Consider the following 26,552-nt stretch of genomic DNA (forward strand, 5'->3'; position numbering starts at 1 on the left):
ATTCGTAATATTTAAATTTTATTATCAATTTAATCATTAGCATGCAAAATATTATTTAGCATTATTTTTCAAATACTTTTTTATCAATAACACAGTCTTGCGAAATTTTAGGTTTTATCAGTTACAAAAATTACATGTAGGGAATCTTATAGATTTTTTGACGTTAAAAACAAATCTGGCCGCAGAAATTCTGTAGCATATCAGGTTTTAGAGTAATTTTAGATTAAATGGTTGATAAATGGCCATTTTGTGAAGTAGGGAAACGAATTTTTCTTTTCTATTTTGGAGAATCTAATTCGGCATTGTATGGTACTACCCATCAGCTTTGAAATTCATTTTTGATTGTTGCTATATGATTTCTTTTAATATGCATTAGCATTACAAATACAATCTTACTAAGTTATGTAAAATTGTATTTGTAATACTAATGCACATTAGGGATCCAATGAACTCCATCACGCCTGTGATTTATTTTTTGTTTTTTTTTTGTTTTTTGCCTTTACTGACCGGAAGATTATTTTCTGATCTTGTCTTCACTCCGGATTATCTTCTAATATGAGGTCTATTCTTTTCAGCCGCACTGTTGCATTGGTGCAATAAGTTAGAATAAGAAAAAATATACTTGTCTTACTTTAACTTATTGCACCAGTGTAATAGTGCAGCTGAAGAGTACATCAAACTAGAAATCATTCCTGCAGGAACAACTGACCGAATTTAGTCTCTTGATGTGTTCTTCTGGAGAGATTTTTCTGACATCGTCATTTTCTACAACTATAACCTAAATTAATATCTCCGTAATAATAATACAATTAAGATCCAATCATTGATTCATAATCAGTTTTCTTCTCCCAGATTTTTAAATCTTATTAGTTATGCGTGGTACAAAAGTGATTATTTGCAAGAAAAATAATCAGAGTTTGAAAATCCCGTAGAATTTTATTTCAAATATTGTGCAGCTCTTTGCGATTCATGTACATTGGCGTAATGAGGTTAATGAAAGGCGTAATAAGTGCCCCATTGATTTCAACTTGTGAGTACTGGTTTTGACGATTCAAAAATGGAGGTTTTTATTCGGAAGACAAGAAGCACCCTGGCCAACCGAAAAAGTTTGAAGACAAAGAATTGGAGGCATTGCTAGACTAAAATCAATGTCAAACGCTTAAAGAATTGGCAAAAGCATTATATATATATACATATATAAATGTGACTGAAATTGCCGTCTTTAAATGTTTGAAGTATCGATGAATACAACAAAGTGATTTTCTAGCATGAGAACGCTTGGCCACATATCGCTAAACTGGTTAAGGAAACGCTAGAGTTGCTCGGATGGGATCTATCCCACCCTCGCGCCGCCTTTATCAGACATTACTCCTCATTACCACTTGTTTCGATCCATGCAGAACCTTTTTTCTGACCAGCACTTCAGATCTTTTAAAAATATCAAAAAATAGCTCGATTTATGGATAGCCTCAAAAGACGAATCGTTCTTCTACCGAAGAATATGTATTTTAGATGAGAAAAAGTTGTAGCGAAGGATACACAATATTTTAAATAAGATGTACTTATCATTTTGTTTTGAAATAACCGTTCATTTTCACAAAAAATTCTTTAAAATTAAGTTTAATACCTAATAATTTAATTATTGTTTTCTGTCTATGCTTAGAGACTACTCCTAACGTTCAAAGGATGGTTTCTACCCTTAAACCCGCGCCATTGTTGAAATAAAAAAATACGTATCAATTATTTTTTGATGTTTTACAAGTGTGCAAAGTATTAAAATCCGTAAGTGACATTTTCATAATTTTCCTTGTTAATAAAAAAAGTCATGTAGCGACAACAGAAAATGGATTTCAAAGCTTAAGTATAGTATTATAGAATGCCGTTTTTCAAAATAGAAAAAAAATTTATTTCTACAAAAACTTCATAAAATTGATCGAAATGGCGATTTTTGACCATTTTACCTAAAATGACTTAAAAATTTGACGTGATAGGGAATTTTTGCGGTCAGATTCGTTTTCAGCGTCAAAATATCTATAAGATATACCCTCTATCATTTCTGTGACCCTAGTAGAACTGTGTAATTAATTTAGAAATCATCATTATAGATAATAATAATTGTTAAAATATCTTACCGTTTTTTCGCTTATTAACTCCGTCAATTGTCCCGAAAATGGTATGAAATAAACACCAATTTCATATGTGGTTGATGGTTTCAAATTTTCAATTACATAATTCGTTACTGCACGATGGATCAATGGTGTCGCTGCGTAAACTTTACCATCATATTCTTTATATCTTAGCTGAACACCATCTATGAATTGCAATTCATATTCTGTGAATTTTTTCCACATAACATTAACCCAAGTTGAATTTGTCTCCATTATTCTAAGTTCAGCATCAATTGATATTTGTGAAGGCAATGTCGTCATTTCCATATGTCTTTCTAATGTACGTACACTATAAATTTTGCTAGTTGGGCTATTTGTCAAATCTTTTAATTTCACTGTAATCTTCACTTTATATTCAGTCATAGGTTTTAAATCATTTAATTCAAATTCGAGCTGAGGTGTTGCGATTAAATCATTAGGAGGCGCAAACATCTGTGTTGTCCATGTGGAAGGGTCGAAATTCCTAAAAAAGAAATTCTAAGAATTAGAGAATCTAAAATATTAAGAATGGATATTCCATATTACATACAATAATAAAAATAAAAAAAGAGAGATTAAGAAGTTTCTTCTGACTTCTTTGCATTTTTATTAATCAAAAGTCAGATCATTAAAAAAACATATTTTAAAGATTAAAAGACTTGTCTCCATATAATAAGATATTATAAGCTGATACGTAAATATACTATAAATGTTTATTAACGTAAGAATTTTTTAAAATAGTATTTTGATTCTGCTCCACTGGAATAATGTTCAATTAAAGAAAAAGATAGAGATCAGCTAATATATTCTTATGGTTAACTCCCACTAATTTAACAATGTTTTAAATAAATTAATAAAACAAAGGGCATAGCAGGATAACCATGATGTGTGCTGCCCCCGCACAGATTTAGTGTTGAGATCTTTACAAGAAGTTGGCATTGATATGAAATTAAATTTCCCTAAGTATTATCTCTGAAAAATAATTTTTATGGGAGATATGGGGGAAAGAAGAAAAATCGAAAATAATTTTTTTCTTAAAAACGGCTGAATCAATTTTGATGAAAAAAATATATGTTATGGGTTTCAATGCCACAATGTTATGAAAAAATTATGAATTTTTTTCAAAAATACGGGTCAAAAAAGTTGCTTTAAATTCTTTTTTAATTTTTTTATGGCATGCACGTAAAGCACTATCACTATTTTTTCTTAAAATCTCTAAGTACTCTAGAATAACAGGAGCAAGTTTCAAAACAATCGAAGGGGTAGTACGTAGTTAAAAAAAAATAAAGATCTTGAGCGCGTCACATACAGTGTGCGATGCGCTATACAGTGCCTCGTTTTATATTCAACAGCATCTTATAATTTATTGTGTGACTAGAAATATTTAAATAATTAGCCAAATTATTAAAAAAAAATTCAAATTCAAAGAAGTGGATTCAATAGTGCCTCTCACAAATCGGGGTGCTTGTTTATCGTGAGTCCCCTTGCTTTTCACGAATCGAAGTACTTATTGTCTGAAATCTCTTCAATCCTTATCGCTGTCTTCCTCGATTATACTTTGACGATTTACTTGCTCGTAGGCTCTGACCTACGTACGTAAACAGAACGGTTACGTGTACACGGTAGCAGCGACGAATTCTAGACGTATAATTACAGATGGTAATAGACGACGGCGAAGTGTACGCGGATTACGACGAAGGTCTCGATAAAGAACAGCAACGAGATTAGAGATTGCAGCAACGGGAACAATCAGAGCCTACGAGCAAGCGAGCGTCGGCCGAGCAACATCATTTTCGTTAAAGGCGAGTTTGTGATGGAATATATTGGCGAATTGATCAACTAGGTAGAGGCAAAGCCAATGGCACACAATAAGATTTTATACAGTCTACTCTGTAGCCTATGTATATATATATATATATATATATATATATATATATATATATATATATATATATACATAGGCTACAGAGTAGACTGTATAAAATCTTATTGTGTGCCATTGGCTTTGCCTATATATGTTTGTGTATGTGTGTGTATAAACATAAAATTTAATTTCTGTCATAGTTGACGAGTCGCAATCATTTGTTGCCTAGACGAGATCACTCGCATGCTGCAGTCATTGTCTGCAATATAAAGAATATTCGTCGTTCCACGGTAGTCGTTAAACAAGGGAGCGGTGCACTTGCACACGGTTCAAATGGACACGGTGCTTTGGACACGGTGCTTTTGGACACGATATCTTGCGCACGGTTCAAATGACCACGGTACATTTGCACACGGTGCATTTGGACACAAAAGAAGTTTTATTAAAAATGTACACTAGTTATATGCACACGTAAAATTTGACCGCCGATATTTGCACATGAAAAAATTCTATTGTAGTTATTCGCAATAACAATAATGAAAAAACTATCGTTCGTAAAATTATAAGGTTAAAATATAAGTAAAAGATTTTTAGTTTAATTTTGATATAAGATATTGTCTGAATTCGTTGCTCTTGTAATGTGCAAGTTGTACATTTCTTACTTGAAAGTTAAGTTTAAACAATAAAGAATGATCGTTCAAAACGAAGAATAAATTACAAGAAAAAAATTTGTTGCTTGTTTTAATTTGATACAGAGATATCATTTAATTTGTTGTTTTTAAAATATTGTTGTGAGCGAAACACTCACAACCAATAAATACATATTATAAAATAAAGGAAATAAAATATTAAAATAATAAGATAGCTCGCCGAGGAAGGCTCGCTATCATAAGGTGTCAGGTGACACATGCCTCGTGCGCTGCCGGCCGGTCATCGCACTGGGCAACGCACCAGCCACCTTAACGAAGTAGCGAAGCCAGCTTAGCAACAATCATGCCACCGGAAATGCATACCTGCATTTTGGCAATTGTTGCTAAACTCGCAAATATTTCCCGCGCACCGGATGCGCGCGGGAATGACCATATATGGTCATACGGAGGGCCCGATGCCCCCACTAATAATTAAATCCGCGACACTATTTAAGCCGCTGCCGAACAGCGGCCAGCGGGATCAGTAATCAGAAATCAAGCCGATACGTACGGCCCGTACAAGTGCATTAAGAGTTCGGGACTTAGCCGCTAGCAAGCGAGCAACGAGACGACGCGGTAGCTCCGAGTCACGCGTCGTATCTAATCTATTGTAACACGACGCGGCACCTTCGCCGACCGCAACCAGTGTACAACACAGAAATAAATCTTATATCAGTTTAAATTAAAATCAGTGAGTGAGTGATTCGAGGACCCTGCCTACAAAACCGCCTCTTTCCGCGAGTTCTAACTCCTTGGGCGACAACGAATCCCAAAAAATCTTTTGTCGCACCGCAAGGTACGGCAAAAATATTTTGTTGTACCGCAAGGCGCAACAAAATTGGTGGCAGCGGTGGGATCGATTAACTGCCAGGAAGGAAGGCAAACAACTCCAACGAGGAACTACCTACAAGGCCAAGGGACCGACGTCACGAGCCGAGAGCAGCTGAACGACCTCGAGGACCAGCTGACTGGACGAGCCCGCCGAGCAGAACTCAGCCACGGCTCAACACTCAACGCAGCGTAATCAGCGACACCGGAGTACCGACCTACCGCAATACACAGCTGACAACATGAAGCGAAGCGCAGCGTTACTGTAAGTCGAAATAATATTGTATAAAGCGAAATACGAAGGGCAAAGCGATAAGCCCTATTAATAGTAAAAACGTGTTGATCCCCCGGTAATCATATAACGATTATCGTAAGCGTAGAATAGGCGTGAATGTCGAAAGACAACGACGCTGCTATAGCAAACGACTCGTGGTTGCATAGCGAGCAAGCCACTCGAGCTATCGAATACTGCGAACAAGCCGTCATAGAAGCACGCGATAGAGTCCGTAGAGAACTAGATCCGTACGATAGCGAGTTACCGGAAAACGTCATCCGCGAACGAGAATTCCCATTCGCGAACCTCGACGCGAGTTTGTTTCAAGGCGAATTCAACGCGACACGGCAACACCGTGTAGAACGACGAACACGACCGTACGAGAGTCGCACCCCTAGTCGCGTTTCGTCACGAGGCGAGTTCTCACTTACGTCATACGAGTCCGACATTTTCGACCCAGCTGACTTTTTTCAAACGGACGCGATGCCTAACGACGATCAAGCAGAGACCCAACAATTCATCGCCGGTGCAGAACAGGAATTACAGAATCTGCACCACGAACTAAGTGCTAATGCATCACGACTTGCCCGCACTGCCACGCAAAGAGACGATGTGCAGGAAATACGAGAAGCCTTACGTGCAATGATGCACGAGGTCCGGAGACTGACCAACGAAGTCAACGAGGTGCGAGAAACAAATTCGCGAACACTACGTCCGCACGCGCCTCGACAAACGCGATATAGCCGGCGAGAAACCGCGTTCGAGTACCCGGACGACGACGTGCGCCGACAGAGAGGTCGCGGAATATTATCATTAAAAGAAGCTCGCGGAATGATACCCGAGTTCGACGGCAACGCGAGTAAATTACAGGAGTTTTTGAGCGCCATGACTTACGCGATCGAGAACATAGATCCGTCGGATGAAGTGTCCTTACTAGGCGCGATATTGTGTACCAAACTGAAGGGACGCGCTATGTTAGATTTTCAGACACGACGGATAAGCGATTTCGTGCAATTAAGAACGGAATTAGAATCGTGCTATGCGAGTAAACGAAGCACAACACATTTACAGCTCGACTTCAATACCCTGAAGCAAAAGCCAGGAGAAAGCGCTCGAGCCTACGGACTGCGTACAGATAAGCTCACGATAGACCTGTACGAGTCGATGATCGAAGGCCGACACCAATACACGGCCGAACATAAGCGCATCATTTTAGAAATGCTGCAGCAGCAGGCATTGGAAAACTATCAAATAGGGCTACGCGAAGATACAAAGGCAGTAGTCCGATCGCGCGGATACGTTACGCTACAGGACGCGATAGCAGCCGCAAGCGCAGAGGAAAGAATCAAGGGTCCCGCCGTGAGTAACACGAGACGGACACCCGACTCGCCGAGGCATTACGACAAGTCTGATGCCCGTTGCCGAAATTGCGGCAAGTATGGCCATTACAGTAAGGATTGCCGGAATAACAGGAGCAGTAATAGATACGCCCTGCCGCAACCAGACAAACGTATAAATGCAATCGACAAGCATTGCAACTATTGCAAAAAACGCGGACACACTCGCAACGAGTGTTGGAATCTACACGGACGGCCTAAAGCAAAGGTACCGAACGCGCAAGGAAAAATGCAAAGCACCGAGATAACGGGAGCGAGAAAGAAAGCGATAACGCAAAAAAGAAACTCTGACTCCGAGCACAGTAGCGAGGAAGAAGGAGCGACGAGCCGCACACAGAGTACGCGCGCTCGAGCGTATCAAGTGACGCACGTAAGACGAGACGGCACACGATGCGACGGTCTTGACCTAATTACGCTCCCAATCAAAGAAACACGCGCTGGTAAAATCGACATGTTGTTCGATTCAGGCGCGACGATATCATTAATAAAGGTAAAAAACCTAAAGGGAAAAACACGAATTTATCCCGAAGAAGTATCACTGGTAGGAATAACTGGCCACCGAGTGCATACTATAGGAAAGATGCAAGCCACTATCACGATAGGCGAGCGAGAAATTAAACACGCCATATACGTGGTGAGAGACGATTTCCCTATGGAATACGAAGGGATAATCGGCCTCGATTTCCTGCGCAAACAGCATGTATCATGCGACTACAAAAATAAGACAGTGACCATAGAAGACGTCACCCTGCGACTTAAACCATATAATAAGATTATTTTAAAACCGCGCAGCGAAACCATCGTTCGTGCAGTAACGAACCGAAATAAAACCGGGGTAATCCGAGCCAAAGAAACTTCGCCCGGCATCTACATTGGCAGATGCATGGTAGAGCCGAAAAATTTTATGTGCCCTATAAGCATAATTAACACCACGGATAGACCAGTGGAAATCACCACACCGATCGTTACCGTGGAAGATATCGAAGAAGATGTCATGCAACAAGTCTATGTCGTGACCTCCGAAACGGAATGCGAGACAAAGCTTCCCCGCGGAGAACGCATATGACAACTATTACGCACGCAGCATCTCAATCCAGAGGAACGAAAGGCACTCAATCGGATATGCAATGAATATCAGGATATATTTCATTTAAACGGAGAACCTCTGACGTGTACCTCGACGGTGAAACACGAGATCAGCACGCGAGCCGACGCCGCGCCTGTGAACGTGCGACCGTATCGCCTCCCCGCCAAACATAAGGAGGAAGTGAGTACACAAATAAAGGAAATGCTGAAAAATAGCATTATCCGCACTAGTACGAGCCAGTGGAACGCACCCCTGTTAGTTGTGCCGAAGAAAGCTGACTCGACTAGAAAATCACGACTTCGAATTGTAATTGACTTTCGAAAGTTGAATGATTTGACTATTGGCGACTCATTTCCACTGCCGAATATTGATGAAATATTGGACCAGTTAGGAAATGCTAAATATTTCACGACGCTAGATCTAGCGTCGGGGTACCACCAGATACCCATGGCTGAGCATGATAAGCCGAAAACCGCATTCTCGACACCGTATGGACACTACGAGTACAATCGGATGCCGTTCGGACTTAAAAATGCGCCAGCCACATTCCAGAGGCTAATGAATTCTGTGCTTACTGGAATGCAAGGACTTAGATGCCTCGTGTATTTAGACGACATTGTCATATACGGCTCAAGTCTAAAGGAACATAACAAGCGCTTAGAAGAAGTGCTATTACGCCTACGGGAAGCTAATCTGAAGCTACAACCCGATAAGTGCGAGTTCCTTCGAAAAGAGGTGAATTACCTCGGCCATATTATTTCAGAGGACGGGATAGCACCCGATCCCGGAAAATTACAGGCAGTCAAAGATTTTCCAGAACCACGCAAAGTCAAGGATATTCAATCCTTTATCGGACTTGCAGGTTATTATCGGAAATTCATCAGCGACTTTTCTAAAATTGCTAAGCCAATGACGAAGCTAACAAAGAAAACTGAAAAGTTTGTCTGGACTACCGAACAGCAGATAGCGTTCGATACATTGAAAGAAAAATTGATGACGGCACCTGTGCTACAATATCCGGATTTCACCCAGGAATTCAACGTGACCACGGATGCTTCCGACTATGCAATCGGAGCAGTCCTGTCACAGGGACCGGTAGGTAGCGACCGTCCTATTGCTTACGCAAGCCGAGTGTTAAATCGCGCGGAGCAAAATTATAGCACTACCGAAAAGGAGCTGCTAGCAATCGTATGGGCTGTTAAGCATTTCCGCCCATATGTGTACGGCGTAAAATTTAAAATAGTGACAGATCATAAGCCACTTACATGGTTATTTAGCGTAAATGACCCCGGATCGCGACTAATTCGATGGCGATTAAAATTAGAAGAGTATGACTATGAGATCATACACAAGGCCGGTCGAGCGAACGCGAACGCCGACGCGCTGAGTCGAAACGTGAAGCGGGAGGCTCACGTTACGGAAGACTCGGATAAGATCCTCGCGCTCGAAGAAGACTGTGTACACACACAACTAAGCACGCCGATAAAAAGTAATGAAAGTATACAGGAGTATACTGAAGAAGAAAAGAAACAGATTCTATATGAATACCACGATGCCCCGACAGGAGGACATCAGGGAATTGAGCGAACGATAAGACGAATACGCCTGAAACACAACTGGCATGGATTAACAGCCGACGTAGAGAAATACATAAAGAAATGCGAACTCTGCCAGAAGAACAAACTCTCTCGCAGAATTAAAGCACCGCTAGTTATCACCGATACACCAAGCAGACCCTTTGAAAAGTGCGCGCTGGATATCGTCGGACCGTTAACCATAACAAATAACGAAAATCGGTACCTGCTGACATTTCAGGACCACCTAACAAAATTTAGTAAGGCTATGCCCCTTCCTAACCAAGAAGCGAATACCGTAAGTAAGGCATTCGTGACGAGGATCGTTCTAGAATATGGAATTCCGGAATGCATCTTAACGGATCAGGGAACTAATTTTATGAGCGAAGTATTTAAGAATACTTGCAAACTGCTCAAAATTAAAAAGATACAGACAACAGCTTATCACCCTGAAAGCAACGGCGTATTAGAACGATCACATCGAACTTTAGCCGAGTATCTAAGGCATTTCATTAATAAAGATCAGACGGACTGGGACGAGTGGATTCCGTATGCTAACTACACCTATAATACCACCCCCCACACCGCAACAGGGTACACTCCCTTTGAATTACTTTACGGGCATCCCCCCGAATTACCAACAGCGCTAGCCAAGCCGCCTAAAAGGACGTACAGTTACGACGACTATGCACTCGAGTTACGGGAAAGATTACGCGCCACTAATAGTATCGCCAAGGATAACATAAGGGACGAAAAACAAAAGTCGAAAGATTATTACGACCAATCCGTGAAGGAAACTAATTATAAAATTGGCGATAAAATTCTACTCTTCGACGAAACGCTTCGCCGAGGGCGTTCTAAAAAATTAGACGCGCAATGGACCGGACCCTATACAGTTACCGAAAGACATTCGCACGTTAATTATACGGTAAAAAGGGGAAGACGGACAATTCGCGTACACGTAAATCGCATTAAACCGTTTATTGAGGGATAACGCGAAAATAAAAGAAGAGAGAGAGTAGAAACAATAATAAATAAATAAAAATAGACTCACCAAGTTGAAAAACGCCTGAGTAATCCATCCCGAACGATCCCATCCAAATGGCACGCAAAAGAAAAAAAAAAAAAAAGGGGGGAAATAACTAACTCAAGAGGGGGAGGAACAAACACTAAACACTACACTTAAACTATAACTTACGAACTACAAATTAAAAAACTAAAAGAGAGAGGAGGTCCTAATAACTACTCCTCCGACTCTTCATTCCCCCCCTCCCCTAGAAAGTTTCCGTGTCCTTCCAGGGCACCGAAACCTCGGTCCCACTCCTCCTCGGAGTCGGAGACCCCAATATCCTCCAGTAACCGGTCTATCATACCGGGAGACGGGGGAAAAGCATATGGAGCACTCCCGGATTCGGAGACATCGGAGTCCTCATCCTCACTGGAGGACACATCCTCATCCTCACTGGAGGACACATTGTTCTGCTCCTCCTCGGAGCCCTCATACTCCGCCGCGTCCTCCACCTGGTCTTCGAAGACCCCGACGATTTCGCCCTCGTCCGGAGACGCATCATCTAACGCGATGACCCCCGGATTAGGCGACGGGGGTGGCGACGGCGGCACTAATAACTGCATAATGAAAACTTTTTCTTTTCCGCGAACCGTAAGAAATAAAAAATATCTCGCACGACAGCTCGGACAAGACTGATCTTAGAACAGTCCAAGACAGTCGACCCAAAGGCAACATTAGCCGAGATAGATAAACATTACACCTCTTCTCACGCACAATTAAAGAAGAGCACGTCGACGAGATAAAATATTGCTGATTAATAAGATGCAAGGCAGTAATAATAAACCACCTTGCAGGGGACTTCTCATATGTATCTACCTGGCAACAGCAGCTCAAGGAAGCGACACGCTGTATCAAGTGGAAAAATTCACCCATCATCCGGGGATCTACTATGAAAAAATAGGTAGACTCCGACCAATAGAATCGCAATGGAAACTAATAATTAAGATAAACACCGCGTCTTTATCGAAAAGACTGACGCAAATCGAAAAATATGTGCAAAAAACTGACAACTTATGTAGAATCGTCGCGGTAATGAATAAGGCTATATGCGACAGTTTTAACACTGTCATCACAAAAGAATACCAAAGGACAAATCGACTGATCCTGCGAATTACTGACACATATAAGACGCCGACAGTACAGAAACGAGGACTGATCGACGGAGTAGGCTCAATAGCCAAATCGCTATTCGGTACAATGGACGCCGATGACAAAAAGACAATTGACGAACAACTCGCAATACTACATGACGCACAACAGTCATCACAGCACGCAGTAAAAAACCAATTAAAAATAATTCAGGCAACTATAGCGCACATCGACGAGACAGAAAAAACAGTACAACATAACGAATACCTTCTCGCGAACGCAACCAAAAATCTCAAGCTAGAACTACTAGAGAGCGAACGCGCAAACAACATACAGTCAAATTTTATAATTATCAGCACCGTACTGTCAGAGTTAACTCGCGATGCGGAGGACGTCTTAGATTACGTCACCCTATTAAAAAGGGGTATAATGCACCCCAGACTAACGCCTATAGACCGTATTATACAACTGCTTAAAGATGCGAACTCTCAACTCCCGGAAGGACTCTACTTTCCATTTAGAGCAAACCAGGAAGAGTGGTCAACTATTGAACAATTCGCACTTGTAAGCGCATACTGCGATAGCGTAAATATATACACGATTTTGCGTTTTCCATTGATATCGACGTCAAAATACGAAATATTAAATGTGATAGCACTACCTGTGCCAGAACATAATAACACATTCTCTGTAATAGACATCAGGTATCCGACCATAGCGATAGACGGGGATCAGCACACGTATATAACCTTACCGCGCAACGATTTACAAAATTGTATGAAGATAAATAAAGATTACCTATGCGAGCGAAATTATCCTGCGAACAGGATTAATCCACACTCCGTGTGTGAAGTCAAAACGTTTTTAGAAACCGATAAATATCACGAAAATTGTAACATTATAAACATAGCGTCTAACCATAGTTTTTGGATAGCCTTAGGCGACTCGCACTCATGGCTATATTCCGTACAGGAAAAACAAACTGTAACATTTTATTGTAAAGACCACGGACAGATAAAGGAAGTGATTGAAAAAACGGGTAAAATAATATTGAAGAACAACTGCAAATTAATGACGGAAGACACGATAATAAAGTCTCCTAAGTTATCACACAGTACAGAAATAGAAACATTTTTACCACAATACAATATTTCTATACTAAAGAACGAAGCAAAGCTAAGCATAAATGCAGTGAAACCGATAGAATTACAAAACATTGTCCTACATTCCTCAAAGTTAGAGGACTTAAACAAACAAATTATAGAAATGGACAAAAGATTGAACGAACAACAAAATACAATTTTTCAATCACCACATTTTATCTATCCAACGGCTACTAGCGGAACAGTGATTGTAATAATACTAGCAATAATAATAACTGTTATTGTAATAAAAAAGAAAAAGAGAAACAGCCATGAGAAGCGAGTCACACTAGACATAGATTCGGAATATACAATTCCCAGATCTATTTTAAAGCGTAGCAGTAGCACGCGTTTTTAATTAAATATACAAAAACTTCGTACCTCCGTTTTTGTTTTTTTTACGGGGGAGGGATGTTGTGAGCGAAACACTCACAACCAATAAATACATATTATAAAATAAAGGAAATAAAATATTAAAATAATAAGATAGCTCGCCGAGGAAGGCTCGCTATCATAAGGTGTCAGGTGACACATGCCTCGTGCGCTGCCGGCCGGTCATCGCACTGGGCAACGCACCAGCCACCTTAACGAAGTAGCGAAGCCAGCTTAGCAACAATCATGCCACCGGAAATGCATACCTGCATTTTGGCAATTGTTGCTAAACTCGCAAATATTTCCCGCGCACCGGATGCGCGCGGGAATGACCATATATGGTCATACGGAGGGCCCGATGCCCCCACTAATAATTAAATCCGCGACACTATTTAAGCCGCTGCCGAACAGCGGCCAGCGGGATCAGTAATCAGAAATCAAGCCGATACGTACGGCCCGTACAAGTGCATTAAGAGTTCGGGACTTAGCCGCTAGCAAGCGAGCAACGAGACGACGCGGTAGCTCCGAGTCACGCGTCGTATCTAATCTATTGTAACACGACGCGGCACCTTCGCCGACCGCAACCAGTGTACAACACAGAAATAAATCTTATATCAGTTTAAATTAAAATCAGTGAGTGAGTGATTCGAGGACCCTGCCTACAAAACCGCCTCTTTCCGCGAGTTCTAACTCCTTGGGCGACAACGAATCCCAAAAAATCTTTTGTCGCACCGCAAGGTACGGCAAAAATATTTTGTTGTACCGCAAGGCGCAACAATATACAAATTATTGTGTGTATCAATATAGACATATATGTACATATACGTATATAGTTACCTTAACTGAATTTTTTTTAGCGAAACATTGTTATTCAAAAAGAACTTACGTAGCAACAAATGCGCAAAAAAAAAAATATTAATTAAAATTTATTTTACTCATTTTGTTTCGACAACTTATAAAATATTATAATAAATGTCGGGAGTAATATGTAATATTTTTCTTTCTTTTTCTACATGGATTGGCCTCGCAATGTTTCGAATAAAGAACCCAAACAGTACCTAAGACTAAAAGGTGACAAAAAGTTGACAATTTTAAGTTATCTTTTCGTCAAAGCCAAGAGACGTCAGTAAGACATCTTTTCGGCAAATCGAAAAAGACAATATAAAACGGATATCTTTTTGTCAGCTATTTTTTGTTACGTTTTCGGCAAAGTAAAAAAAATGATAAAAATATATTTTTGACCAATCTAAAATAGTTTTAAAATTATTTTATATTATTATATTTAAAATTTATATTTGACAATAAAATTATTCAAAAAATTACAAGAACATTCCATCGTGCATGTGCTTATAAAGATAAGTAGAATTCGTTTGTGTCGACCGAGTACTTTGTGCCTGACGATCTGAGGAGAAAGCAAAAGCCAGTATTCATAGTCGGATCTTATATTTAAGATTATCTTAAGTACTTTCTTAAGATGCCATCAACTAATAACAGAGCCGTATTAGCATCTTAAGGTTTGAGACGATCTTTAAATAAGATTCGACTATGAATACCAGCCAAAGATTAGTTCTATCTATGGTGATCTATGGTGGAGTTAAGCCCTTGTCTAGTGCGTGGTTAATTTAAGTCTTTTTCGGGCGCGCGAGTGCTTATGAATATATTTCACCGACCAAATTTTTAAACGTACTTTTGTGATAACTTTTTGTGAGTACTTTTTGATACATAAATTACTCCGGATTTTGCGTCGCTGTGTGACTCTATTCACTCTAACATGGGAAATATAACCTCTAAATGACAGGTACGTTTTTTTCTGAATAGGCTAATCCACTTTGTTTACTTTCTTAATATTGGATCAAGCCTTCTTATCTATTTCTATAATTGATTGTCAATCAAGTCGATTATGTCCATGATCTTGTTTTACAGTTTCCTCGATGTGCTGAACTATATAAACAATTTATTTCCCATAGAGCAGTCACTGTCAAATATCGATGAGGTGGTGAATAATATAGAAAATAAAACATTATTGATAGGACTCATGATAGCAATCCTGTGCTCGCTGGACAACAAGCAGTCATCCGAAGAATTTCAGTAAGTGATTGTGTGTCGATTCTGATTTAATCTAATTTAGTTAAAATATTGCAATATTAATTTATACATGCGATGTTTTATATGTATCTTTTTTATTTTATTTTTTCTAAGAATGATACATATTTATTTGTTAGGATGATATGTGTACCATTTATCTATCTACCAAAATTTGAATTGCAAGCCTAACATGCGATCAACTGGAGCCTGTGGTACCTTGGCGATCGAATTAAAGTGATACTAAGTGAAGACCGTGAAGCTGTTGGCACTTCACTTTCGATCATTTGCATATGCTAGTGGAAGGAGTAGATAATCTAAAGTACGTATATTAAAAATATTTAGACATTATATTATTTAGACATTGTCTTAAAATTATAAAATCTGCGGATTTCTTTGATCTGGTTTCAGAGTATTAATACAAGGAAACAATATGGAGAAATTATTGTACCATTGCAAGGAGTGATGCAGATGATGCAACATTTTAACAGCTACATGGACATATCACAAGTGAAGCAATTATCTGATCTTTATGAGCAATCTGAGCAATTATCTGATTTAACTCGTGCCCTACAAACATTTTATATTAGATTGATTTCAAAAGTAATTTAGTTACACTACTTTTTTCCTAAAATAAAGGTAGTGATTGTGGCACAGTGACTTGTGTGTCTGCTCTCTGATTACATGGTTTTGAATCCAAGTCTCGGGCAGAGAGCAGACACACAACTCACTGCGTCACAATTGTTTGTATGGATAAAGTGCTTTTTTTATATTATATTATAAGAGCTAATAATTAATAGAATTGTTTCTTTGATTAAGTATTTTATCTTTGTTTGAACAAAGGATTCATCAGATTCAGCATAAGTTGGCCTAGCAGATTACAACGGATTTCAAACAGGCCTTTTCAAGTCAAAATCCAAAGCATTTCAACCAGTTAACGGAGGGATGTTTAATACTAAAAAGTTCGAAAAGAACTCTCTGTGCTGTCTGGGATATTTATTAAAATCTAACCTAACCTAACCTAATCTAATCTACAATTAAAAACCTGTCTAAAAACACTTACTAAAAGATGACTTAAGGTGACTAATTTTAGACATCTTTCATTTGTCTTAAAGATGACTAAAAGATGTCTAAAATTAGTCACCTTAAAGTCATCTTTTGGACAAGGTTTAAAAGTTGATTTAAAGCGGGTCATGAGCCGACTTTTAGTCAACTTTTAAACCTTGTCCAAAAGATGACTTTAAGGTTTAGTTGACTATACGCTCTGACTAAAAGATGTCTTGGACTAAAATATGACTAGTTTTAGGATCCTTTTAGACGACTTGGTGCTGTCTGGGAAGCAATTATATTATTTCAAAAATATATGTAATATTTGAAGACTAATAATTTCCCTCCAAGTTCTGCAAATATGGAGAGATATGAGCAGAGAACTGAATGGAAGATAGAAACGTGCAGTTTACACGCACGTAAGAGAAAATAGAAATGGCAATCTTGAAGCGGCTCGTCAGTTTTCAGGTATACATATTCAACCTCCAACACTAATGACATGATTAATTTCATGGAAGATGATACCATGAGGAATTGTCAAAAGATTCTGAATTAGCAAAATCTTATTACGAAGACGAAAACGAAGATGCTGATGTTCCTCTGGTGCTTTCACCTACTGAGTGGGAACAGATAAAGCCAGATTCTTCTTCTAAATATCAAAAGAAATTGAAACCACGAGTTTTGTCAAATGTAATTACCAAAGCATTTTGGAATATGTATAAATTCCAATGTGCTTTTTTTGGTAAATGGTCTTACGTGTGCATGGACTGTAAGAACGTAAATGAAAATGATGTCGTTAGATCTTCCTCTGACTTTTAAAGTTCAAAGGATTATGTAAAAGCAAGAAATGTAATAATAAAATTGTTGGCGTTGCTGACGAAAAACCAGTCAATGGAAAACTACATTTAATAATTACAACACGTGATACTCGTAATGATTATCATGAAGAAGTTAAGAGACCATTAAATGGTCCCGAAAGAAAAATTATTGGACGAGAATTAAAACGAAAAGAAGCTGCAGGATATCGACAGAAATTACTTGCAGAGAATATGGAATTTGGAAAGAATAAATCTCCTTGGTTACAAAAATGTCATATTTACAGACGAGCGAAGATGGAATACAACAATGAAGAACTTGACATAAATCAGGTGTGAAAATGGACATGATAACAAGCATTCGCAATATGCTACAAAACACCCGATACGGCAATTCTATTCGAGATATTGGAACAAAAAAATTTTACGTCTTTTACTGTAGTCCAGAACAAATTTTTATAGAAAAAGAATACTGTCGAGTAAAAAAAAATTTTGCGAATTTGTTTAGATGCCACGAGGAAAGTGGTAAAAAAATTTGAAATTTTTTTAGGGCAAAAAACTGGCCACATATTATTACACGATTACTATCAATTTTAAGGGTAAAACTCTTTTTGTATACCAAATGTTATCGGAAAAACATGACGCAGCCTTCATTACATTTTGGCTTCAAGAATGGATACGAACATGTGGAGCGATAATACCAGGCGAAGCTACAGCTGATCTAGGACGTGCTTTATTATTAGCTATATGTTAAGCACTTAATCGCATGACACTAAAAGAATACGTTGACGTTTTTTTAAAATGCGCAACGAAAAATGGACATAAATCACCCGGCCATTTAACACTTTAATAAGAGCGGACATGGCTCATCAAATTGCGGCTGTCACTATGTGGAAATGTATTAAAGATCTACGTCATTCTGTTGTTAAAAGTTTTTATCTTCGTACTATTGCTTTAATGATTGACTGTTAAACAGTGTAAGAATTTGAATACGTATTTCAACTGACAAGCATTATTGCATTACATCCTGACCAAGATGATAGTGTTAAAAAAACAAATGTCAGTTTTTCAAACTAGACGCCTTTTAGAATATATATCTGAACGTGAACAGATCATTGCAAAATTGGAGACATCGATAGAAAATGTCAAAATTGATGATGAAGTTGAAAATACTTTCAATTTAATTGAAGAAAAAGATGATAAAAGTTTAACCGCCACTCATCGATGGATCAAAAAACTTATTTCAATCTCCACACCTTCTGATCAGCAAAAAATAGAATGCAAGAGTGTAAATGGTTTTTATTTTCCGGAATTTATACAATCACTTGAACGAATTGCCAAAGAGTTTCCAATATGGACTACAGCAGCTCTCCCTGGTAGACAAATGCATGTATCAACAGCGTTTCAGGAAGGATATTTTGCTGAAATGCGGAAAATAATTTTTGAGGATATCACTTTACCGTGTTCTGCAATTCGATTTTTAAAAGAGCACATTGATAACTTGCATTTTGGTAGTAATGAAGTAGTAGCGAAGTTAAAGCATTTTAACCATAATTTCTGCGTTACCATAGTATCTGCGTTTACATCAGAGAAGAAAGAATTACGGCCTTCTACGCAAAAATCTGACATAGCTCTACATTCACTTACTAATAAATCAAAATCGGCTTCGCGACAAGTTAATTTAACATTGTGTTTACTTGAAAATTCAAGATCTTTTATAGAAAAGCCTATATGAGCTTCATGTTTATCGAACAGGGAATTGGAAAACATACAAGATCTAAGTCTAGCTCTATGTGCAGATAATTGAGAATTTCAAATCTCGCAAAAATCCAGAACAACTCTATGTACGTTAAGCGAAAGACCAACATCTATTTTGAAAACATCAGCAGGATATACAGATGTGCATATTGATTCAATAAATTTATTGTGTCAGAAGGCCCGTATAGTGAATAACTCTGATTTAAATTTTTATACTTTGGTCGACTTCGATAATGTTCGACTAATGGTTCAGCTCATCGCGACGTAGTTGAGACTGACAGAATTAGCTGAAGTACATGTAGCCCCTCCCCCCTTATCGCAATTTTTAGATACCTCTCTCAGAAAGCTCCGTCTCCATATTTCTTTGTCTATGCAGTTGACGTGAAAAACACTTGATGTGAAAAAAATGAATGCTACAATTATTATACATACAGTGCATCACACACTGTACGTGACGCGCTCAAAATTATTTTTTATTTATAACTTTATTTTTTTTAACTACGTACTATCTCTTCGATTGTTTTGAAACTTGCTTCTGTTATTTTAGAGTATTTACAGATTTTCCAGGAAAAAATGGTGAGAGTGCCTCACGTGCATCTCATAAAGAAAATTAAAAAATAATTTAAAAAATTTTTTTGACCCGTATTTTTTGAAAAAAAATTCATAATTTTTTCATAACATTGTGGCATTGAAACCCATAACTTTTTTTTTTCATCAAAATCGGCCGTTTTTGAGAAAAAAATTATTTTCGATTTTTTTTCTTTCCCTCATATCTCCTATAAAAATTATTTTTCAGAGATAATACTCATGGAAATTTAATTCCATATCAATGTCAACTTTTTGTAAAAATCTCAACCAAATCCGGGGGCAGCACACACATAGTTATTTTGCTATGCCTTTTTCGTACTTTGATAGTTCGGGATGGAAATATGACTTTAATCTTCAGTTACCATAAATCACAGAATAAAATTAAATTGCGTAAGAAATCTTTTTATTACTGGTGTGTCAAAAATGGTGTCTTTCGTGTCACTTATTCATGCGGTAAGTCGCCGATTTCAATATTTTAATATTCTACGCAGTTCTTGTTCTTTAATAGAAGGTGTAAGTCATGGTGAAAAACTTTCCAACATGATTTTTTCTGCTCGTTTGATTATTTTTCATGTCTTTGCCTTCATTACCATACCTGAATGCACATTATCTTGCGATACGCATACGGTAACTTGCAGAATTACCAACGCTTCGTCGCTTTCACAAACCTTGGCTAATCTCTCAATTTGTGAGGACTAAGGACACTCAAGAACCACCTTCGACGCACTGGTAACAAAAAATACGATGTGCAACACGTGCGGATCGGCTATTTAAAATGGATAACGTGCGAATGTGAATTTTGGAACAATTATGAATCAGACTTGAATGAAATACATACGCAAGATATATGTTTGAAATTGAACCTGATGTTTTACCAAATATATTAAAAACGACCAAGAAATAGAGTATACACAACGAGACTAACCGAGCATCTATTACGTAAAACATTGTTTCGAGAGACTCTTACAAATAAACATATTAAGATAGATTGCTTATTGGGTAGTGGAGAAGTATGCCACAAAGAAAAGAATAGATCAAATATTTCGGTTCGCTATCTTTCTTTGATATAATTTAGTAGGGCGCGATCACTATATTATTAACATTTGGTGCACAAGCCACGAGCCACATTAGAAAAAGATAATAGACTTTAATTTTCATACTATTCTTTTCCCACAAAAGGATACTCTCATTTAGGATTTCAGGCCTCATAAGTAATCTATCTGTAATGTATCTATGCCTTTATATAACACTAGATTACACATCAGATTATTTTAAATTATACATTGTTTATTTATTTATAAAAAATAGAATTTGTGAATAATTTTGTAAAAATTATATATAATAGTAGAAAGTATCATGTAGTATCAGAATATTCAGTTCTTTAGCTTCTATTTTTATTTGTGTCGTCAGGGACAAATTAAAATTAAAAAACCGCTATTTTTTTTACTTTATTTCATTATAATAATTTTTTATCGACCGCGAGTCAGCTGTCCGATCGCGGAAATATAGATTGGCGGCTGTGATCATCTATTAAAAACCGGGCAACGGAAATAAACAATGAATTAAAAGTGGACCACGCTCGGATTAAGATGCGTTACGGTATAGCTCTGCACAAACGTAATGAATAAAGGCTTTGAAATTCTCAAAGTGAATAGAAAGTGTTTTTCTTTCTGACGCGGTCATTCGCAATATTTTGGGAGCTTGTCCTGAATTCGTTCGACGAATCCTGTAGTGTGCGCGCATGAATTTGTTCCTCGCGGAGCGCCGAAAGAAAAAGTGTAATTACGAGGGATGACTTGCTGTGAGCGGTGCTGCAAAAATTACAGCAGCATAGACAGAAGCGGCGTCAGGAACGTCAGGAGCTGCAGCGGTTCCGAAGAGAGGTGCAGTTCCGTTTTTCGGAATGAGATGAGATCGTAAGACAGTTCGAGGAACGACTTAACTTTAATCAGCTAAGTCGTTATAATAATATTTCCGCAAACGAAGTTTCGATAGACGCGGCGCGAACAAATAGATGCGGGCGACTGTTAGTTTAAAATTAAAGCCCGATATTTTCGACGGAACGGCTCCGTTATGTAAATTCCTGACCCAGTTTTCCCTTATCGCAAGCCGTGATGAATCGCATAAAGCGACGGTGTTAGTTTTTTGTTTGCAAGGAAAGGCGCGTTCGTTATTGGATTCGTGTTCCGAAAGAGAAGGCTCGGTCTTTTACGGGGAGCTTATATCAAAGTTAGAGCTTTGTTTCGGAGAAAGCGAGCTCACACAAAATTATTATTGCAATTTACGAATCGAAAACAGTGTTCGGGAGAGGAATACGCGACGTTGGGCGCGGATTTAGAGCGTCCCTCACGAAAGGCGAAACGCCTGAAGTGCGCGATAAAATCGCCTGTTCGCAGTTCGTCGCCGAGCTAACGGACAGAGTCGTAAAGCGCTCTCTTCAAGTGAAAGGGATAACATTTCTGAGGGTGGCAATCGAGCGGACAAAAACGTTAAAATTTATTGGAGAGAGAGGAGAGGAGAGAAGAGCGTAGAGAGTCAGGAAAGATCAGCAGCTCGGAAGGAGATGAGCCGGTGAGTGGAGAACAAGGAGAGAAGTCGAAGAAAGCTAATGGAGAAGAGGAGAAAATTGACAGGAGAAAAACGGGGGAAGAAAATCAAGTTAGAGCAGAGAGCACAAGTAAAGCGAAGTGGAAGGCGAGAGAGAGAGAGACAAAGAGAGGAGTTTGCGAAGAGCAGAGAGAGAGAAGAGCAGAGAAGAGCGTTGAGAGAGAGAGATTTGGGGGAGATCAGCAACACGGAAAGCGGGCAGCCAGTAAGCGGAGAACGAGGAGAGAAGTCGAAGAGGACAAAAGGACAGGAGGAGCGGACCGGCAGGAGAAAAAAATGGAAGAGGAAGGTACAGTCGGAGCGGAGAGAGAAAGTAAAGTAAAGCGGAAGGAGAGAGAGACAAAGAGGAGTTGATGGAGAGCAGGGAGAGGGCAGCAGATCGGAAAAAGAAGATTCAATAAGCAGAGAGAAAAGAGAGGAGCCGAGAAGAACGGAAGAAGAGGAAGAGCAAAAGCGAGGGAAGAGGATAAAAGAAGAGGGGGCAGAGAGAGAGAGAGAGAGAGAGAGAGAGAAGAGAACCAGCAGGTGGACCAAGGGAAGAGAGGAGGCAAGTAGGAGGAGGAGGGCAAGGAGTGGAGGGGGGCGGAAGGGGAGAGAAGGGAGGTAAGAAGAGATGGTAAGAATTATTATGAGAAAAGAATGGGAAGGGAGGTAGGAATAAGAGATAAGAGGAAAGAAGGGGAGACGCTGGAGGGTGGGTGATTCTAACGGAGATAGAGAATTTGGATGATTGGGAGGAGATTTTAGCGAGATGAGGGGAGATCTGGGAAAAGTGGGATGTAGGAGGATGAGGACTTGTCCTAGGAGGAGAGAAAAATGAGGTGGGAAAACTTAGAAGTAACAAGGGGCAAGAGGGCAAGGGGAAAAAGTGTAGTATGCAATAAAAGAAAGATCTGGGTGGACGAAAAGAATTAGGACTAGGATGGGGTCGGAGAGAGTTGGAGAGAGAGTGAGATGGAGGTGAGTAAGAGATAGAGGAGGTCGAGGAGAGAGTTAGAGGGGAGTTTCGAGAAGGAAAGAGGTGCAAAGGTTTAAATCGGATGTAGAGGGAGAAACGGGAGGAAGGAAGGAGAGACGATGGGGGAAAATAGGTTGAGAGATGGGGGAGAAAGATGAAGGGTTTTAGAGAGAGCGAGGAGGGGTGGGAGAAATGAGATGTGAGGCTGTCCAATGGTCAGATCGTGTGGGGGAATATTAATGATTGTAAAAAATGGTGATTTGATATGTGATGTATATGATAAAAAGAGCTACGGGGGGGTTTGGTGCACCTCCTGAAAACACCCCGGCACTCCGAAAGGAAGCCCGGAATAAACTTTATTATTATGATTATCAGTTAACTTATATTTTTATAAATAAATATAAAGTATTACATTTTTTTACTGATTTTCACATATGCGAAATAATATATGAAATATGAAAAGATCTATTTTTGCTTTGTTCGTAAAAAAATAAAAAATAGGTGTTATTTCTTATAATTTTTGAGTATTGTTAATATGCCATATTGTTTCAATAAGTGCAATGTTGTCTTAGGCCGGTAATCATAGTCAAATCTTATTTCAAGATCGTCTCAGGCAATGTCCTTAAGATGCTAATACGGCTCTGTGATTGGTTGATGGCATCTTAAGACAGTACTTAAGATGATCTTAAATATAAGATCCGACTATGAATACCGGCCATAATCTCTGCTTTCTTTATGTTCCGATGTTTCAATCTGTGCCTCAGAGGTTTTATTTATACGCTTTTGTGACTCTTTCATTACATAGATTCACTTCCTCTTTACACTTGATCAAGAGGCACGGTAGTGCCTCGCGCCAAGTGTATGCGCAGCGAGGCACCACCGTGCTTCTTTTACGCGAGACGTCGTTTGCGAGAAGACCGTAGTTATCGGATCTCAATAACGACTTAATTGATTGATTTCTAAATAGGCTTAATGGATAGCTTACATCCGATTTATATAATAAAAGTGTTTTTATTTTTCCGTATGACTTACGAGCGGAGATATCGCGATTAGAATTTTTCGCTCAAGAGTAAATTTGGTTTAAGAAACGTCGTAGTCATCATTATTGTCATTGTCATCGTCGTCGCCCGGCGTCTAGGACGAATGGTGGGGACTTGTACTGTTGTATCCTCGTTTATCTTGTGTGCACAAACATTTGACAACAAGGATGAACGATGCACTATGCGCCATGAAACGGAACGCACCATGTGTATCGTGATTGGTGAAGATAATCGAGTCTGCGCCGCCGCGTGTCGATCGAGTGACAGTTCGAGGTTAGAGACGTGTTGACGTGTGCGAGGTTAGCGACGAGTTAGTTTTTATTAGTGTTATGCATAATTATGCATATTACATCGTGGAGTACATCGTGGATTACATTGTAGAGGGAAAATAATCAGATAAGTTATATAGAATTTTCATTTTTGTATAGAATAAACTATTCTGAAATAAAATTGATACTTTGTGTTATGTTTCTTTTTTTAGTTTTAAAAGAAAGAGGAAGAATTACAAATCTTACACTGTCAAGGTGTATTTTAGACAATTCCAAAAAAGCTGAAGTTGATGGAATAGCAGCAAGAAGCGTATAAAATCATTAATACTATAACCTTATTTACAAAGCTACTAGTTCTATGTTATTTACAAAGCTACTAGTATTGGATAGTAATGATTTCCAGTCAAAATTTCTATATGGTAAGAAAAATTTTCATCATACATTCACAAAGATCACATTCAAAATTTTAGTTATTGTTTAATTAATGCTCTTGAAACATATAATCTTATATCGGCTTGGCAAACTTGAGAAGTTTCCGTAACAGCCACCTTTTTGTTCACCATTACATAAGATTAATACTTTGTGTTATGTTTCTTTTTTTAGTTTTAAAAGAAAGAGGAAGAATTACAAATCTTACACCATCAAGGTGTATCTTAGACTTAAGCCAATTTTAAAGAAGCTGAAGTTGACTGAAGAACAGCAGAAAGCGTTCAAAATCACTAATTCTACAACATTACTTACAAAGCTACTAGTTCTACAATGTTACTGAGTAAGCTACTAGTACTGGATAGTAATAATTTGTTACTCTTTCTTAATACTACAATGCTCACTATTTAGTTTGGATTTAAAATTTCTATATGGTAAGAAAAATTTTCATACATTCACAGATCATTCAAAATTTTACAGTTATTGTTAATGAATCTATTTTGTTCTTATTATGCTCTTGGAACATATAATCATGTCAGCTTGGCAAACTTGAGAAGTTTCTGTGACAGCCACGCTTTGTTCATTATTACAAGCCGGCACATGATTATATGTTGCAAGCGCTTTAGTGAAACATGGACAAAATATGTTGCAAGCGCTTTAAGTGAAACATGGACAAAAGGTTTATTATCAATAATTGTAAAAGACAATAAACATAATTTTAAAAGTACAATTATAATTTAACTACAAATAAAAAATTTTTTTAATGTCTTTTTGAATGCATGAAAAGAATTGCATTAATTATAATAAATTGTTTTTTGGGATAGACAGTACTACACAATATTATTCTCCCTTCCTTCCCTCTCTTTCTCTCTTTCTCTTTCTTAATTTAACAATAATACTTTTTCTAGCACAATAATTAGAATTTATTTATACGTATAAATAACAAATATGTGTAAATTGTTCACCATTACAAGCCGGCATATGTATGTTCCAAGAGCATTAAGTGAAACACAGACAAAATAGATTTATTGCCAATAATTGTATGAGAACAATAAACATAATTATAAAAGTATTATAATAAAGTGTTTTGGGATAGACATTTTTTAAAAGATTTACTACGCAATATTATTCTCTCGCCTTCCCTCTCTCTTTCTCAAATCCTTCTAGCACACTTATTATACATTTATATTTAAAAAATTAGAATATATTTAATATTCCAATATTATTTAAAGTAACGTTAATTTTTATATATATTATAAAAAGAAATGAGATATCTGACACTACAAAATGAGTGAAATCCCAACAAAATTACCTTTTTAAAAAAAAGGTATAAAAAAGCGCCAAGTATACGCGCGCATGAAACGCCCTCAAAAATCTATTTTTGTACAAAATAATTTTAATTTGGCACTACAAATGTACAAAATTTTAAT

General features: G+C 38.1%; 1 protein-coding gene and 1 long non-coding RNA gene across 2 annotated transcripts in view; one reads left to right on the top strand and one right to left on the bottom strand.

Moving 5' to 3' along the window:
* LOC105834699 (putative epidermal cell surface receptor) overlaps positions 1 to 26,552 on the bottom strand; it is a 215,931-nt gene that overhangs the window by 42,023 nt on the left and 147,356 nt on the right. The window contains exon 10 of the mRNA XM_036286688.1: positions 2,133 to 2,631. Coding sequence (XP_036142581.1) covers positions 2,133 to 2,631 — 499 coding nt within the window. The remainder of the gene's footprint in view (positions 1 to 2,132; positions 2,632 to 26,552) is intronic.
* LOC118645497 lies at positions 14,783 to 19,875 on the top strand. Its single transcript, XR_004963197.1, has 4 exons — positions 14,783 to 15,330; positions 15,456 to 15,620; positions 15,755 to 15,936; positions 16,026 to 19,875. It is a non-coding gene; the product is annotated as an uncharacterized LOC118645497 (long non-coding RNA).

This window comes from Monomorium pharaonis, chromosome 5 (assembly GCF_013373865.1).
Source record: "Monomorium pharaonis isolate MP-MQ-018 chromosome 5, ASM1337386v2, whole genome shotgun sequence".
NCBI lineage: Eukaryota > Metazoa > Arthropoda > Insecta > Hymenoptera > Formicidae > Monomorium > Monomorium pharaonis.